The sequence below is a fragment of the Balearica regulorum genome, chromosome 11 (assembly GCF_011004875.1).
Source record: "Balearica regulorum gibbericeps isolate bBalReg1 chromosome 11, bBalReg1.pri, whole genome shotgun sequence".
NCBI lineage: Eukaryota > Metazoa > Chordata > Aves > Gruiformes > Gruidae > Balearica > Balearica regulorum.
This window is the reverse complement of record NC_046194.1, coordinates 2,721,622-2,737,674: the sequence shown is the minus strand read 5'-3', so window position 1 is coordinate 2,737,674 and position 16,053 is coordinate 2,721,622. Positions and strand designations below refer to the sequence as shown.

At 39.9% G+C, this 16,053-nt stretch overlaps 1 protein-coding gene across 1 annotated transcript in view; it reads left to right on the top strand.

Annotated features, from left to right (window-relative positions):
• RPS6KA6 (ribosomal protein S6 kinase A6) overlaps window positions 1-8,792 on the top strand; it is a 38,332-nt gene extending 29,540 nt beyond the window's left edge. The window contains exons 16-22 of the mRNA XM_075763056.1: window positions 319-408; window positions 1,088-1,246; window positions 1,696-1,857; window positions 2,263-2,339; window positions 4,054-4,171; window positions 6,133-6,273; window positions 6,687-8,792. Coding sequence (XP_075619171.1) covers window positions 319-408; window positions 1,088-1,246; window positions 1,696-1,857; window positions 2,263-2,339; window positions 4,054-4,171; window positions 6,133-6,273; window positions 6,687-6,812 — 873 coding nt within the window. The 3' untranslated portion in view covers window positions 6,813-8,792. The remainder of the gene's footprint in view (window positions 1-318; window positions 409-1,087; window positions 1,247-1,695; window positions 1,858-2,262; window positions 2,340-4,053; window positions 4,172-6,132; window positions 6,274-6,686) is intronic.
• Window positions 8,793-16,053: the final 7,261 nt, after the last annotated feature.

Here is a 16,053-nt window from a genome sequence, read left to right as displayed (position 1 = left end):
GTGGAACTGGGCTGCAGAGAGGCGGTGATGCTTCAGACAGTCCATTGCATTTCCTTGTGCATTGGAGTAGAATAGACTGCATTAATGATATAATTTTAACTGGGAGCAAGGAGAGAGCAAGAAATGAATAAACATTGGGATGTGAAGCTGGAAGATGAATTAGTCATGATTAGCAAGAAGTAATGAACTCTAGAAATGTTTTTTTATTCTGTTGTTGAAGTGAGAATATAAATACAAAACAATTTCTTCGTTAAGAACAATTTCTTCATAATAAACTTTGTTTAGCCAAGTTGTTTTTCCTGTTGCTATATTTTGCAGATAATTGATAAAAGTAAGAGGGATCCATCGGAAGAAATTGAGATTCTCATGCGTTATGGACAACATCCAAATATTATTACTTTAAAGGATGTATGTATATCTTTTATTTGCTACCTCATATTACACAGTAGTCAATAAATAAATATAGATGCAGAGAGTTTATTTGGGATTCATTAAGTTTCTTTTACATAGTAAAATATATTGGGACGTTACATCTTTACATAGAGTAAAGTGTTGAGTATTTCAAAATATGATATTGTCCTGATACTAACTTTTCTAAAGGTTGTTTAATGAGCTTGAAGTGAGAAATGATGTAAAGGTTAGAAATGCCATATTTCTTCTTAATTCAAATGAGTAGCTAATGTGCTGGTAGTCTGAAAAAGCAGTTGCATGTTGTCCTGCGTGTGCTAAATGCCAGCAGCTAAAAATTGTCCATGGAGGGGAAGAGCAATAGGGAGTGGTAGGGCTACTCTCCTCTTAGGACAGAAGTTCCTAAACCAAAAAGTTTAGTTCGGGGTCATGAATTAACAATCAATTACCTTAAGGTCTCACAGACTGACACAAGCTGTCTTACACTTCAAGCTCTAAGGCTCTCGAATTGCAGAATTAAATTTGGCAGTCCCTGCTGTTTGTTCTTTATGTTCACATGTGAATAGGTGAACAATCTAATCTGTAATTTTCATTTATCAAGATGTATAATTATAGATGATCTTTTTTAATAGATCTGTGTTTGTTTCTATATGTGTGTGCTTGTTAAACTTCTCATCAGGTGTATGATGACGGTAGATTCATATACCTTGTCACTGAACTGATGAAAGGAGGAGAGCTGCTTGATCGAATTCTCAGGCAGAAGTTCTTCTCGGAACGAGAGGCTAGCGCTGTATTATACACTATAACCAAGACTGTGGACTACCTGCACTGCCAAGGAGTGAGTGATTTCTTCTGACATTGCTTCTTTCACAGTTCTTAGAATTAACAAATGTCTTTTGTTATGTGCTTTGGTTGGCTTGTTTTTATGGCAGAAGGGAAGAAGATTTCTGAGTATTTTACGACAAGGTGAAATAATATAAACAACTCATCCTGCTATTCTGGCGAGTGCTTTTGACTTTCCTCTTAGTTTATGAAACAGCAGATATTTGTGCTCTTAATGTTTGTTGGCAAATGGTTATGTTATAACGCGACTGGAACTGAGCCAGTAGGTGCTTTTTATGACATTACTTGAACCAAATTTTTTTTTTTACTTGGAAGTTATATAATTGTGTAGAACTGTTAATAAGTATATTAATCTAGAGAATAGTTTTTTATAAATTGCAAATTACGTACAAACAAAATGTACATGCAACTTCTAAATGATTTTAAAAATTTTGTTGTTTAAAGGTAGTGCATCGGGACCTTAAACCTAGTAATATTTTGTATATGGATGATTCAAATAATGCTGATTCTATCAGGATTTGTGATTTTGGATTTGCAAAACAACTTCGAGGAGAAAATGGACTACTACTAACTCCGTGCTATACTGCAAACTTTGTGGCACCAGAGGTATTTTAAGCTGCTGTGTGTGTTCTCTGTGCTGTTTTTGATGCATCAAGTTCTTCAACATTTTAGCAATGCTTAAATAAAAAAAAAAATTCTGCTAGTTTTCCTTAAGTATAATTATATATACTTTATAAACACTGGTGCATATGTTTATAACAAACCTGCTTTAAAAATAGCAGAATCCACCCTCAAAAATAAGATGTAAGCCTGTTGAGAATCTTAAGAGATGATGTTCTGGGAACAAGAAATACTGTTGATAGTTATTGTAACCTGTATGTTGAAAAATAAATAATCAAACCTCTGAAATTATCCTGGGGCTGACTTACCCTTCCTTAGGCTGTGTAGTGGTATCGGTGTGGGGTGGCTTTTTAATGTATGAAAAGCCTTTAACGCTCTTTGTTTTTATAGGTTCTCATGAGACAGGGATATGATGCTGCTTGTGACATATGGAGCTTGGGTGTTCTTCTTTACACAATGTTGGCAGGGTGAGAAATACTTCTTGGCTTTTTTTGTTTACCTAAAATTCCAGCATGCTGCATGAATCCGTGCTTTCATTAAAATTGTAAGGTATTACCTCACTGATTTGAATGCAGAATGACAAAGACACTGAAGTGGAACAGGAAGCTGTAAGTAAATCCATATGTAAACTAGACTTATCTTACAGGTAGGTTCAAGGCTTCTGTGTTCTGTAGTGTATGACTGGGGGATGCTAAAGACTTCCCAGTTTCCAGGAAAGAATTCAGTCTGAAAGTATGTAGTGGTTTTCTTCTTTTTCCTTCTGCCTCTTGTCCTCGCCACCCTAGTATCCTTGTAGTCACTTCCTTGTATCTCCTGCCACAGGCTTGACTCCTGGCCCTTTTGTAGAACACACTGGTTTGTAACCTCTTCAGTTTTCAAAATCTCTAAACTTTCATTAAGCACTATGAAGCACTTAGTGGCTGAGTGATAAAAGGTTTTCTGAATTCTGCTTTAACAGAAAAATAGCAGATAAACACTATCTATTGGAAACCATTTCTCTTGATAAATTTGTACTTCATGTAATATCACCGCCATCACTATGGTTCTATCCTCAAAACTCAGATTGCTGTGTGATTTAAGTGCAAGTATGCAGATAATGGACAGTATACTGCCTGCACGTTTGAGAAACGTTGTATGAACAGAAGGTATGGCAGGCCAAAAGTATCGGGGGAGGAATGGTCCAGCATGAATTCCCATCTCTCCCATTTTGTTCCTCTTAAGTTCATCAACTGAAAGACTAGAACTAACCGGCTAGGGTAGTTCCTAAACATCTGTTGATGATGTTGGTTGATTTTTCTTCTATGCAGAGCTTTCAAAGTACCAAGGTAGAATGCATTAAGCTTAATTGTTACTGTTTGCAAGCTAATTTGAAATCTAAGGGGTATAATGATGTAACTACTTAATCAGGGTAAGATTTGGATTTTATAGTTAAAACTAACTTGGTACTAGCCGATGATCACAGGGGAGATGCCAGAACATTGTCATACTCCTGACGTTATTAAAAGGTGTATTTAAGTGATCAGGTTTCAGATTTGCCAGTTTAGTTCTTACGAGTTTGTTGCAGCAGGATTTGTAGAAAGTAAGCCAAATTTACAGGAAACCCTGTCAACTGTTATAAGCCTCCAAAAACAATGGTCTTAAGTGAGTTTGGGAGGCTTAAACCCGAAGTGAAAAACTACCATGAAAATTTTCTTGTAGCTTTTCCCTGAATGATAGATGTGCGTACCTTGTGCTCATTCTCTGTCTAATTAAATGCACGTACCCTAAACACGCTGTTACTCCCGGTTTATTGGGCCATTCTGTTCAGGTACTGTTCCAGGTTTGGATTACTTTACATGCTCTGGTAATCTAGTGTAATTTGTGTTTATGAATCACTTCTATTTAACTTGAAAGTCTGCACTGATTAGAATGCATTATTAAGATATTAACTTAAGACATCGTTTTAGTTTGCATTTCCCATTTATTCTACTTGATTAACCACAATTATGGGGAAGAGAAAATAATACATTTTCGAAGAGGAAATGCTAATATAAGTAGTATTTAATAGTATCTAGCGTGTTTCTGTCAGCAGTGGGATATCTAATCAGAATGATACACGAGATTTTACCAGTTTCTTGCAGCTTCTTAGTTATAACGAGGCATTTTGTTTGTTGGTTTGTTTGTTTTTTTTTCTTTCAACAGCTATACTCCATTTGCCAATGGTCCTAATGATACTCCAGAGGAGATCCTGGTACGGATAGGCAGTGGAAAATTCTCTTTAAGTGGAGGCAACTGGGACACTGTTTCAGATGCAGCAAAGGTGTAAATGTGTTTTGTAACTATATTTTTGTAGAATTCAAATGAACATCTACTGAACTTTATAAAATAGACTAGTCTAACACAGTAGTTTGCTATTATTACCTGCGAACTTTATCGCAGTGGAGGTCATCTAGGCCAACCTGCTCAAAGCAGGGTGAGCTGTGAGATCTGACCAGGTACCTCAGGGCATTATTCAGTCTGATTTTGGAAACCTCCAAGGGTGGAGACTGAACAACTTGCCTGGGAGGCCTTTTCCACTGCTTGACTGCTGTAATGAGGAAAAAATTTCTCCTAATTTCAAGCCAGAACATCTCGTGTTTTACTTTGTCCTCTGTCTCCATTCCTTTAGTCAGCATGGCCAGTTACCTCCCTCAGTCTGCTTGCTGTGCTTTGGCACAGGATGCTGTCAACCTTCTTGGATGCCAGGTCACGCTGGTAGTTCAGGTTCAGTTTGTTGTCTACCAAAACCTCCTGATCCTTCTCAGCAAACCTGGTCACCAGTCAGTCCCCACCCTACCTTGGCAATGATTTTTTTTCCTTTCCGACCACAGGACTTCACATTCATTCTTGCTGCATTTTGTAGGGCTCCAGTTAGCCCATTACCCCATCCTGTCTGGGTCCCTTTGGGTGCCTGCCCTGCCCTTGAACTCATTAGCTCTTTCACCACACCTCCAGTTTGCTGCCCCACTGCAAACTTGGCAAGAGTGCACTCTCTTCCTTCCCCCAGGCCACTGATAAAGAATTTAAATAAGATAGGTCCCAATATAGGCTTTTCTAATCATCAGTATTTTTTTTATTGGACCAAAATCAGGTGTTTGTGGGATTCCTTAAATCAAAGGATGACTTTTTACAATTACCTGTTAGTTCTAATAGCTAACTAGTCTTGCATTAATAGGTTAATTTTTTTGTAGTGCAATTTCTTAAATGTTGTTCAACGCTGAAGTCATCGGGTCTTTTGTCTTTGTTAGTATTTCTAGCAATTAAACTAGTACTTTAACACCAAACACATCTGGATGTCTTCCCAAAGTCTTGATCATCTTGATTATGCAGCTCTCCCTTTTATTTTAAGACTGCATCTCTCATCAGCTGCTGTATGCGTTCCCTGGGTTTGGTGTTGGCCTGGTCTGTAGGTATCTTAGTCACCACTGTTACCTTTTATAAAGCTTGGCATTAATATTAAATCTTTTCCTAATCCTGTGGAACTGCACTATTTGTTCATTTCAGTAGGAGTGATTCAGAATACTTGTTGGCTGATGCAGTTTTAGCACAAGTAATTCACTTCTGTATATTTAAGAATGCTTAACATTTTGTACCTAAAACAAAGGGAACATTCTGTCAGCTTGTTCATATTTTGTTTTCTTTCAAGCTATTCCTGTCTCTGTTCTGGGCCCTGCCCACCCAGCTCTTCTTTTGATCAACGTTGTAATTAGTAGCTTATTGCTAATGCTTCTAAACAGGCAAAAACAAGTGGCCATTTCTGTTGGCTTTACTCTGTATATAGGTCCTTGAAGGAAAAATTCTTAGTATATCATTATATATGAATTCAATTGTAATATGTAGTCAGCAGACCCCAAACGTGTAGTACAAATGAGGAGAGATGTTTGCAAATAATAGCTTTCTTCCGTAAAATCTGACTGCTAAATTTTAATAGGATTTGTAGTCTTTTAAAGATTATATTAATAATCAACTGAAATATGAAACACACAAACAACAGTAAGTTTCCTTACAATAAAGGCTTGCTCTGTTAAACTGATTAAATAGTACAACACATTGTTTTCAGACTTCTGCGGTGTCAAGGCACAGAATGATCCAATTTATCTGCTGATTTTTGTGTGTGTGTGTGTCTGCATTGTGTTAATCCCTGCCACATAGGGTACTTTTTTCATTGCTGTCATAATTAGTGCTTTAAAGTCTGTATAAATTATTATAACTGAATAATACGTGTGTTTTGTTTTTATGTAGGACTTGTTATCACATATGCTTCACGTAGATCCACATCAGCGGTATACAGCAGAGCAAGTATTAAAACATTCGTGGATAGCCTGTAGGGACCAGCTGCCGCATTATCAACTAAACAGGCAAGATGCACCACATCTAGTAAAGGTAAAACAACCTGAACACTGAACGTTGCTTGAGCTAGTGGATGCACAACGGATTGGGTTGCTTTTAGAGCTACAGGCAGAACTCATTTTTTTTCTTCAGAAATTAGCTTGCTTTTGTTTTCCCTAGTATATACATATTTAAGTTACACAAGCAGACAAATTATTGGTAAACTAATTTTTTTAAAAAGAAATACACAGGAAAGGAAGTGTCAAATACCTGTGCTTAGAAACCTGAAGGAATTCAGCAATAAATGTTTTTTGTTTTTCCTCAAAACAAACTTTAGAGAATATGCATGACCTGCTATAAATACCAAGGATTTTTTTTCGTAGTTAATTAAGAATTTAGTATTCAGTTGCTTTATTTTCTGATAAAAATGACCTTTACAGCCTTTTATATTTCTCATTGTTCTCTAGGGAGCCATGGCTGCTACATATTCTGCACTGAATCACAAGACATTTCAGCCAGTGTTAGAGCCTGTTGCAGCCTCAAGTTTAGCTCAGCGACGGAGCATGAAAAAGCTAACATCAACAGACTTATAGATCCACTGGGACACCTTAGCAAACAGAAGCAAGGGGAAAATCCAATAAGTGGCTCTATTTTGCCTGACCTGTGATCAAAAGGCATCTATGGTTTCCTGCTACACTACTTGAATTCTGTAAAAGTCCTTTTTTTAAAAAGAAAAAAAAATCCACAGGTTCATACTGTGTTGTTTTACAGGCCGTATCTGTTAAATTAATTTAAACGTCAGGTACACCATAATGAATTTCTCTACACTGTCCTTAAGAAATCTGTTGCAAATATTATTTCACATTCTGTATAGTTTTGCTGGGTTCATTTAAAAATGGTTTAGGGGACCGTTGCCAATGACCAAGTTGTACATAAAGTGTCAGTGTAAGTTTTCACACCCTCAGACCCCATTGTGAAGGACAAGTTCTTAATTTTGTAATTGGGCACTTAATTCATTCAACCTAATTCATTTAACTTGTTCCTTACTGTTATGAAAAGCTGACTAATGTATTGTGCCAGTGTTAAATGCATTAGTGTTAATTTGGAAGGTCTGTGTTTGCATGGTGCCAGTAACTGGTAAGTTTGTGTGAAAATACAAAGAAAAGGGATGCGTAAGATCCTGCACTTTACTCATAAACTTAATTTGATCTCTTGTGACCCAAAAGAAATGCTGCTGGTTAACAAATGGCCTCTTACAGGAAAATGAACATGTCTATTTGTTAGCACAAATGGTATTGTGTCCTGCACTGAGCTGGAGAAAGTAAGTATGTGTATAAACTGTTGAAATTGAGGATCTAAGTAACATTGGTACCACTCTAAGACAACATCATGAAATACAATATTTTTTGTTACTTATATTGTCCATCCACTTGTACAATGACTGTGTTACTGTTTCCTCATCAGTGATTTCCACTGAATATACCCAACATTAAGTTTGTTTGGCATAGAGACAAACTGACACTTTATTATAACGAACTTGGCACGTGGATTTTATTTTTTTATTTATTTGATTTTTATAGAACGTTGCTTCTATCTGAATCTCTCGCCGCATGTACAAATAATAGAGAACATAAATGCAAAATTCTATTTGCCTAACTGTAGGGGTAGCTTGGGAAAATAAATAAGCCTTGCAGCGTGTCCAGATAAGGGAATTCTGACCAAGAAATTTCACAGTTACGGACAAGTTACTGACAATATCCTATCGCCAGCACTCACTTGCCTTCTCTGTCTTGGTGTTAAGACTTCAGCTGTTTCTAACTGCTGTGATGGAGAAGAAATCAATTTCAGGGCCAGAATTATCTTGGGGTTTTCTGACTCAAAACCAGCGCTAACTGCTAGTAGACTGGGAACTAATGCATTTGGAGATGATGAGCTTAAAAGTATCTTCAAAAGTTGTAGACACTACTGTGCAATTGTACGGTCATAGTAGGATAATACGCATTTAGAATATTAATTACATTAGTGACTAACTGTTAGACTGTGAACAGTTAGAGAATCCAAATGACCGAACATCAAGTGCATTTCAGACTGATTTGCCATCCTTGAATTTCCTGTTTTGGATAGCTTTGGTAGTTACAAGACACCAGGGAGGGTAGAACTCGGTATTTTGAGACAGGAAAAAAGGGTTTCGGGAGAATTCTGGCCCAGCCACCGACGGTGGTGGTAGGACCTCAGATCTTAGAAGGCAGAGGGTGCTGGCTGTTTTTTGCTTATACCTGTGAAGTACTTGGTGGAGTTGGAAGTACTGCTAGATAAGCTGCTTTCTTTTGTTGTGGTGGGGGAAGATGGAAATTATCTGGCCAAATAGTTAGGTATGAATATATGTAGATTTGAGACTTAATGAGTATAGCAAACATAGGTGTGCTATTTGTATCATGCCGAACATACCCCGTACTAAATTTCTTGAGTGTTTGATAGGTGTTGGAAGCTTTAGGGGCCATTTGTGCCTAGTTTTGAGGTGCCTGTTTGAAATGCTTGAAAGCTTATCAAAGAACACAACTGCTTCCTGGAAAGCTTATTGTTCAGTACAAAATCTGCCCCTTATGCGGCTGGTTCATCCTTCTTGTCATTACTGAAGACCTTTGCCAGCAAGAATGTCTGTAAACCTCTTGTCTCCAGTCTATCGGTATAATTTTTTTATAAATTTACAAATTACTGCCAGAAGAATTTGAATTCACTCTAAGAAAAGAAAAAAAAAACCCACAAAGTGATCAGAAATAAAGCCCCTTTAGCCAAGGTCAAGGTATAATGTGGTTTGAAAGGTAGTAGTAAAAGCTGCGTGTGGGGTAGAGAGTAATACAAGGCGTGGAACACAACTAAAATGTCAAACTTGAATTGTCTTCAGCTTTCCCGTAAGGTAGCAGCTGGTCTTTAATGGCTTTATTCATGAATCATTTAACAGTGTTTATATTGGTATTTTCTTTTCAGCTTGCTTAGAAGCACCACATTATAAGCACCTTAAAAGCATTTTGCACAAAAGCAGTTGTAAGCAACTGGAGGTACTTAAGTTCTTCTTGGTGTACAACACACAGGTGGTAAGAGGAAAAGTACACAAACAAGATGGATGTTCTGATTCTTAGCAGAGAATTTAAAACATCTTCTATAAAGTTAACCCTGCTGGTTTTGTATCATTACCAGCCAAGTGGTACTCTTGGGGTAAAAGCAAGGTTTCAGTGACTGCAATGTTACAAAGTTGTCTTATCACAAGGAAAACATGGACAAATGCCTTTGTTCTATCTGACAGGCCAGTGTGCCCTGGTATGCCAATATTAATCCTTAATTTGGGGGGGGAAGTTCACTTGCTATGAATATTTCAGCATATCAGACTTTAAAACTGTTTGGATATGCAGGGATACAAAAGAGTTCACTTGCAGTTTACTCTTACTAATATAGTATTTAATGATCACTTTTTTGTGATACTTCTTTTGGAATTTCTTGCATACTTCTCATCCCTTTTTTTCGAGCTTAGGTTTTGTTCAATTAAGCAATTATATAAAAGTAGCATGGTCTGCTCGTGAGTAATCAGTAAAACGTTTGAAATGGAAGAACAATTTGAGCTTGGTCTTGGCTGGAGTGAAAAGTTAGTATAAATTGTTTCATACCGTCTCTGCACGGTTCAAGATTATGAACTGGTTACAATCTTGGTATCTTACTGATTTACTTTTTTTAAAAACTGAAACTTCTACAAAAGCTTATGATTACAAAGAAATAGGCATACGCACTATGTATTTAGAGGAATTTCCAGATAACTAATTAATATCTTAAATGATAGAATATCTTGGATATGGCTTCTGTTACTGCCAGCGAAAGAGCTGCTACTCTGCCGCTTGGTGATGGCAATTGTAAGTTTAGTTCTCAAGTGCAGATGGAGCCTGATCCGTTGGCACTGAAGAGAGGAGATTCCCACAGACATCAGCTGTGGCTGGAGCAGGCACATGACGTGTTTTGCCGTTCTTTCACCCCTTGGATATCGCAGTTTCTACCGTCATTCATCTCTTTGATAGGAAGTGAGCAACTCTATTGTATTCCTGTCGTGTATCCAAAAATCTATGCGGTGGCATCAAGGTCGCCCAGTGGTGCGTAACAAAGAGCGCCTGTATCTGAGAGCGTTACCATGGGTGGATTCATTTAACCCACGATTTTGTGGCTTGTGTAGTCTCGATGCTGCTGTTAACATGTTGTGCGTGTTTTCCCATTATGCATAAAACTATAAATTGTCTTTGACGGCACGAAGAGCCTAAGGTGTAGGTGGTCTAAGCGTACTGACTGTTTGAGGCCACTGATCTTGTAGTATGGTTTAAATATTCTCCTTGCATCCAGAGAAGGGATCCAAAACCTCCCCCCAAGTCAGTCATATTGAACTTGAATTCTGTCTTCCATGACTTAATTTTCCAAAGCTCATCTTCAGATGTTCGATAGTTAAAATTACCTCTAGCAAACTTCAACGAGTGGAAGTTGCTTGCAGTGTACTTACAAACTGGTCGTTTGCAATGACAGATTGCTGCATCCAGGACTCGGCTCTCTGCCCTCAAATGTTACAATTAAAGAGTTGAGATAGCTGGTAGGAATTAAATGAGTTACACAATACTACAGTAATTATCCTGATTTGTATCAATGAAATTAGGATAAAATGTCAATGCAAACATAGGGTTTTATGTACTTTTGTAGCACTTAAGTGTTTCAGTCCTATCCAGAATTAAAAGTTTGCAAATACTTGTGGGAGGGAAGGGAGGAGCAGGTTTTCCTTTCTCAAAGTTTTCAGAAAGCTTCTGAAGCCACAATAATAGAGTCCTTATGTAGTCCTATGGGAGCTCTACATGATTAAAAAATAAAAAAACCTCTCCTTGAAAGTTCATTCAGAAACTTTCTTGGGTACGTATTGATACCTGTTGGTACCACGCCTGCGCTGTCAGTCATACCGTACCATCCTCCTGCATTAACACCCCTTTAGTTAAGCACACTCTGAATACTCTTTGTCCCTACTTCAGTACATTTTTTTTTTAAATGTTTACTCCCCCCCCAAAATTATGATGTTGTTGTTAAGCTTACATTTTTCTTTGGGAATAGAAGAATGAATACAAACTAAAAAACCAAAACAAACACACCCTTAGTGTATAGCTAAAGCTCACTTGAGTATTATAATAACTTCGGTAATTAGAAGGCCCCCCCAAAAAATAATCAGTGACTGGTTTTCTTGAGACTTTTTCCTATGTAATGAAAGCAAACTTTCTTTGAAAGCTTTAAAAGATATTTATTTGATTATGTCTCTTAATGATTAAGATCTGGGCAATAGCTTATTACCAGTAGTGAGTTTGAATAACATTGAGTCCTGTTTTGGGGTGGTTTTTTTAATGTGAGAACTGTAAAGATGCTCGAGGTGGATCGCCTTTGCAGGACAAAGTGTTCCTATTTTGTGTGGTTTGCATTGGGCTTATGAGCAGCGTTTGCTAAGTAATTGCGTTGTCGTAACATCCCAAGCACTTTGGCATCTTGCACTGATACTCTAATTAGAGCTAAAACTCTTCTGGCACGTGACTGGCTATAAATCTCAATATACGAAAGGGCATTAATTGAAAACGGTGTGCAATGAATTACATGCTCTGAGGTACTTCAAAGATGAAACTATACAAAAGGTCCCCGTTATCGGATATTGTAACTGTCATTTCTTTCTCTAAGCATATTGTGGATTTTGTATCATATTGTATTTATTTCATTTAATTTTAAAAAAAAAAATGTTTTCTTTAAAGCTCTGTATATATTGACATTAAAGTTTGCATTGTACTACGTTCTCTTCTCCTTGTAAGGCTGAATCTAGTAGTGCATTGTATGGTATGTTGTTTTTCTTTGCACTGTGCTGCTAAAAGATACTATTGCCTTGAATTACGACATGCCAAAGACAACCTCAAAATTGTATTTATTTTTGTTAAACTTTGTGAATAATGATAAAGGTACAGTTTTAAATAGCTGGCAGTTCCTTGAGTACTAGAATAAAAAGACTGCAAATTCATAATATTTTATAATTGACAAAAATCCATCATTTATGATTTGGAAGTTCATCAACTCCTTTTTTAAAAAAAAAAAAAAACCAAACTGATATAAAAACCAATGAGCGAACATTCCTAAATTAAATGTACTGTCAACTGCATTATTTGGTAAACCTTGCCAAAAATCTCACATACATCAAGAGCTGTTTATAAATTTATACTCACAGTGAAGTGTTTCATGCCACACTTTCAATAAAACATACATTCACTGATAGGATTGATGTATTACTTCAGGGTGGGATGATCTGCCTTCTCTATGTTTTTCCAGGTATCTATTTGGCTTTGACTTTATTAGGAGGAAATCATTTTCCTGCAGAGGTTTGGTCTTTTGAAAATACAGGCATTTAGGTAAGGAATGAGAGTAATGACATCACACATGACCCGCACACCTGGTCAGAGTTAAGTATGTGCGTCAGCGTTTGCCGTGCGAGGTCTGGGGAGCTGTAGCAGATGGCTCAGCCTCCTGATACCGCTTCGTCTTTAAGCTGATGAATTGCTGCAGATTATGGAGCTCCTCTGTCCTACGCGCGAACGGTCGCTGCGAAGCCGAAGGGGGTTGATCTCCTCGCTGGTAAGTGCCGGAGCAGCTCAGTGTGCAGCTAACAATCCCCATCATGGGAGAGGAATAGGGGATACTTGGATATAATGGCATTGAAGTTAAATTACAATATCCGGGTTTAAAATACGTCTGAGCTACGTGGTAGTTAGTGTTGCCATTTGTATTCAAAATGGGTTACAAATACTTTATTTTTCAGTTACCGTATCAGTCCAAATAGAAAGGTTTTTTCCATGATTGCCCAAGTCCATCTCCTGGATGATGTTTGCTCGCACAAGATGCTTCAGGGCCTCTCTGGTGGTGGAGTCACCTGGCTCAGGGGCAGCCCTTGAAGGAGGGAGCTCTCAAGTCACCTGCGGATGAACCCCTCTGCAATTTGGGGAAGGATCAAGTGCTTCAGGTTTTTTGTTTTTGTTTTTTTTTTTTTTAAACATTTTCATTAATGAACTGGTAAGTGAAATGGGAAGGAAAAAGCAGGAGTTGAACAAGGACCAAGCTCTGGGTGGCAGAGAGCTGTTCCCTTTCCCCTGCTCAGCAGTGCCGGCCCGCGGTGTTCCCCGGGGGCTCTGAGGTTGGGTCAGGGCTTGGTGGACCAGCGGTGGTGGTGGTGGTCCTGGGGTCTGCTCCCACAGCTGGAGAGCAAACAGCAACGCTATGCCTTGAGCTGGGAAGAAGTGGGTGACCAGAGCCATATAGGAGTCCCAAGGTGGTGGTGACTTTGGTTTCATTGAAGGTAGGTGGGTAAAAATTACCAAACTGGACAAAAAAGATTATTTTAAAATAACTTTAAAACAAAAAAGCCCAAAGTCTCAGGCAGTGGGTTCCTGTAGGCTTGGTGAAGAGACGAGGCATGGATTATAAACCAACCAACCTTACCCATCGGATGCCAGTGAGCGTTCTCAGAAACCAGGGACAGGAACGAGCCATGGGTTAGAAACGAGACTACAGGAAGTGCCTTAATCACACCCTGCTCGTTTTGCAAACGTTGGTTCTCAGAAGCTGTTTTCCTTCCCCATGATTCATCTCAAACTTCATGACTGTAAGAGGCACCTTCCCATGTCTGTCTTTTGTGCTTTTATGGAGTAGAAAATGTTTTAAGGTGAAGGAAAGGCTCTCAAAGACATTTAAAATATGCTTACTTCAGATGAGTACCTTTCCAGAGGTAGTTACCAGATCAAGTTCAGATCATCAACAACATAGCGTAGTACCGTGCTGGACACCGAGGAACTGGGATGCTGAGGCCAGAGCATGCTCCTCCTTGAGCAGAACCTGTTCAGTGATGGACCTCAAGGATGGAGAGTGGGAGGTAAGGACTGAGAAGAGCTCCCTTGTCTTTATGAAGTGAAGGTTAAGATTTACTACTGAATGTGATGCCCTGTTAGCAGGGCTGCGGTGCGACGGTGTGTGTCCTGCTGCCATGCCATCCTCCGCTTCAAACACATCTTTGCCTGAGCGCACACATGTGGCAGGAAGAGCTGGCAGGTGTCTGCTGGCATATTTGCCAAAATATGGATTTAACTGTACTTACTTTAATTTTTGTTCAACAATTTTCACCCAGAACTTCTGGGGAATTTCTCTTAGAGGCTGGGGCTTCTTGTAGACCTCTCAAAAGACACATAAAACTTTTCCCAGACGTGCGGGTCAATTTTCTTCTTTGCTGTTCTGTAGTCCCTCAAGGACGGTTTGACCCGGCGCTTGGCCAAGGGCTGCCTTGCCACCCTCCCCTTGGGTCTGCTTCTCAGCAATTCCAGCCTCAGCAAATTCTTCCCTCTCCATAGCCAACGTGGTGCCCGCTTTTTGAATTCTGGCATCCGGAGAGCCATTCCGTTAGGGTATTTCACATCATCAACTCCTCAGTGTCCAGACAATAAGGTTTAATGCCCTAATACTGGTTAATAGTGCAACTGGCTTTATTCCTCAACAGATACGCTTCTGGTTCTCGTGGCTATCAGCATCCAGGTTTGTGTCCTGGCTCTGCTGAGATGGCTGGGATTCACGACTACCAATGGCTAGATTCCCCTTTACATTAAAGGGATTACATTTGGTTTTACTTCTAAAGGCTTTTGAGGGGAGATTGTGACTGCATTTGTGGAGCGCTGATACGGGCACTGTGCATTGCTGATCTGGCAGCTGGATGTCCGGACCACCTTCGGGTTCGTTTGGAGGTCTCTGTATTAAACTGAATGATGATCACGTAGCACGGTGTCAGAAGCAGGTATTGTGTTGTCTTTCGCTTCTTTTGGGCTGAATTCAGTAGTTTTGTGAGTGAGAAAGCAGCAATAGTAGCAGGGGTGAAGCGATAGAAGAGAACGCTAGAATAGAATCGCACAAAGCGGATGCAATTCTATTGCTCTTCTCTTGAAGACTTGGTGCTAGTTTGGCACAGGTACAACCGCAGCCTCAGCCCCCGCGACCGGCCGTGACGAGTTCAGCTACTTTGCGCCTGTTCGGTGGTTGGGTAAGGCGGGACCTGCCCGCGCCGCTGCCTGCGCTGCCCGCGCTGCCCGCGCCGCTGCCTGCGCTGCCCGCTCCGGCCAGGAGATGGAGGCAGCGCCCCGCGCCCGGCGGCCCCGCACCGCCCCGCACCGCGCCGCCGGCGGAGGGGCCTTCTGGAAACCTTCAAACGGGGATTTTATCCGGTATGGAAACGCTCAGAGACCACTTATGGCTGAAGGATCCATAGCAGGGAAGACGGTATTGGAATTCAATGGCTCTTTAAAAATTTAATTATTTTTTAATCTGCGGCTGCAGTATTGAGAGCGCTGCTGTTCTGGTTTGTGGGATCGCTTCGGCGTCCGTATCCCAGAACCTTGTGCCGAAACGGCTTCACTCCGGCTGTCCCATAAACAACTCTCTCTTACTCTTGGCTGAGGAGAAGAAAAGCAGGTGCAGGCAGGTGCAGGCAGCTGCCTGCCCGGCCTGCCTGCGGAGGAAGGCTTTGTAGGGAGCTCAGGGCTCAGCTCCTGAGCATCCCCAGGAACGACGAGCTCACGGCAAGGTTTTCCCAATCTTGGCAACCTTGGGAAAGGAGGAGCGGCGGGACGAAGCGTGGCGTGGCCAGGGTGGCAGTGGGGCACGCCAGCAGCGCGAGGGGGGCACGGAAGTCCCAAGCTGGACACAGAAGTGTTTTGGGAAATACTTGGATACAGAGCTTGCTGCTTCTAACGCTTCATC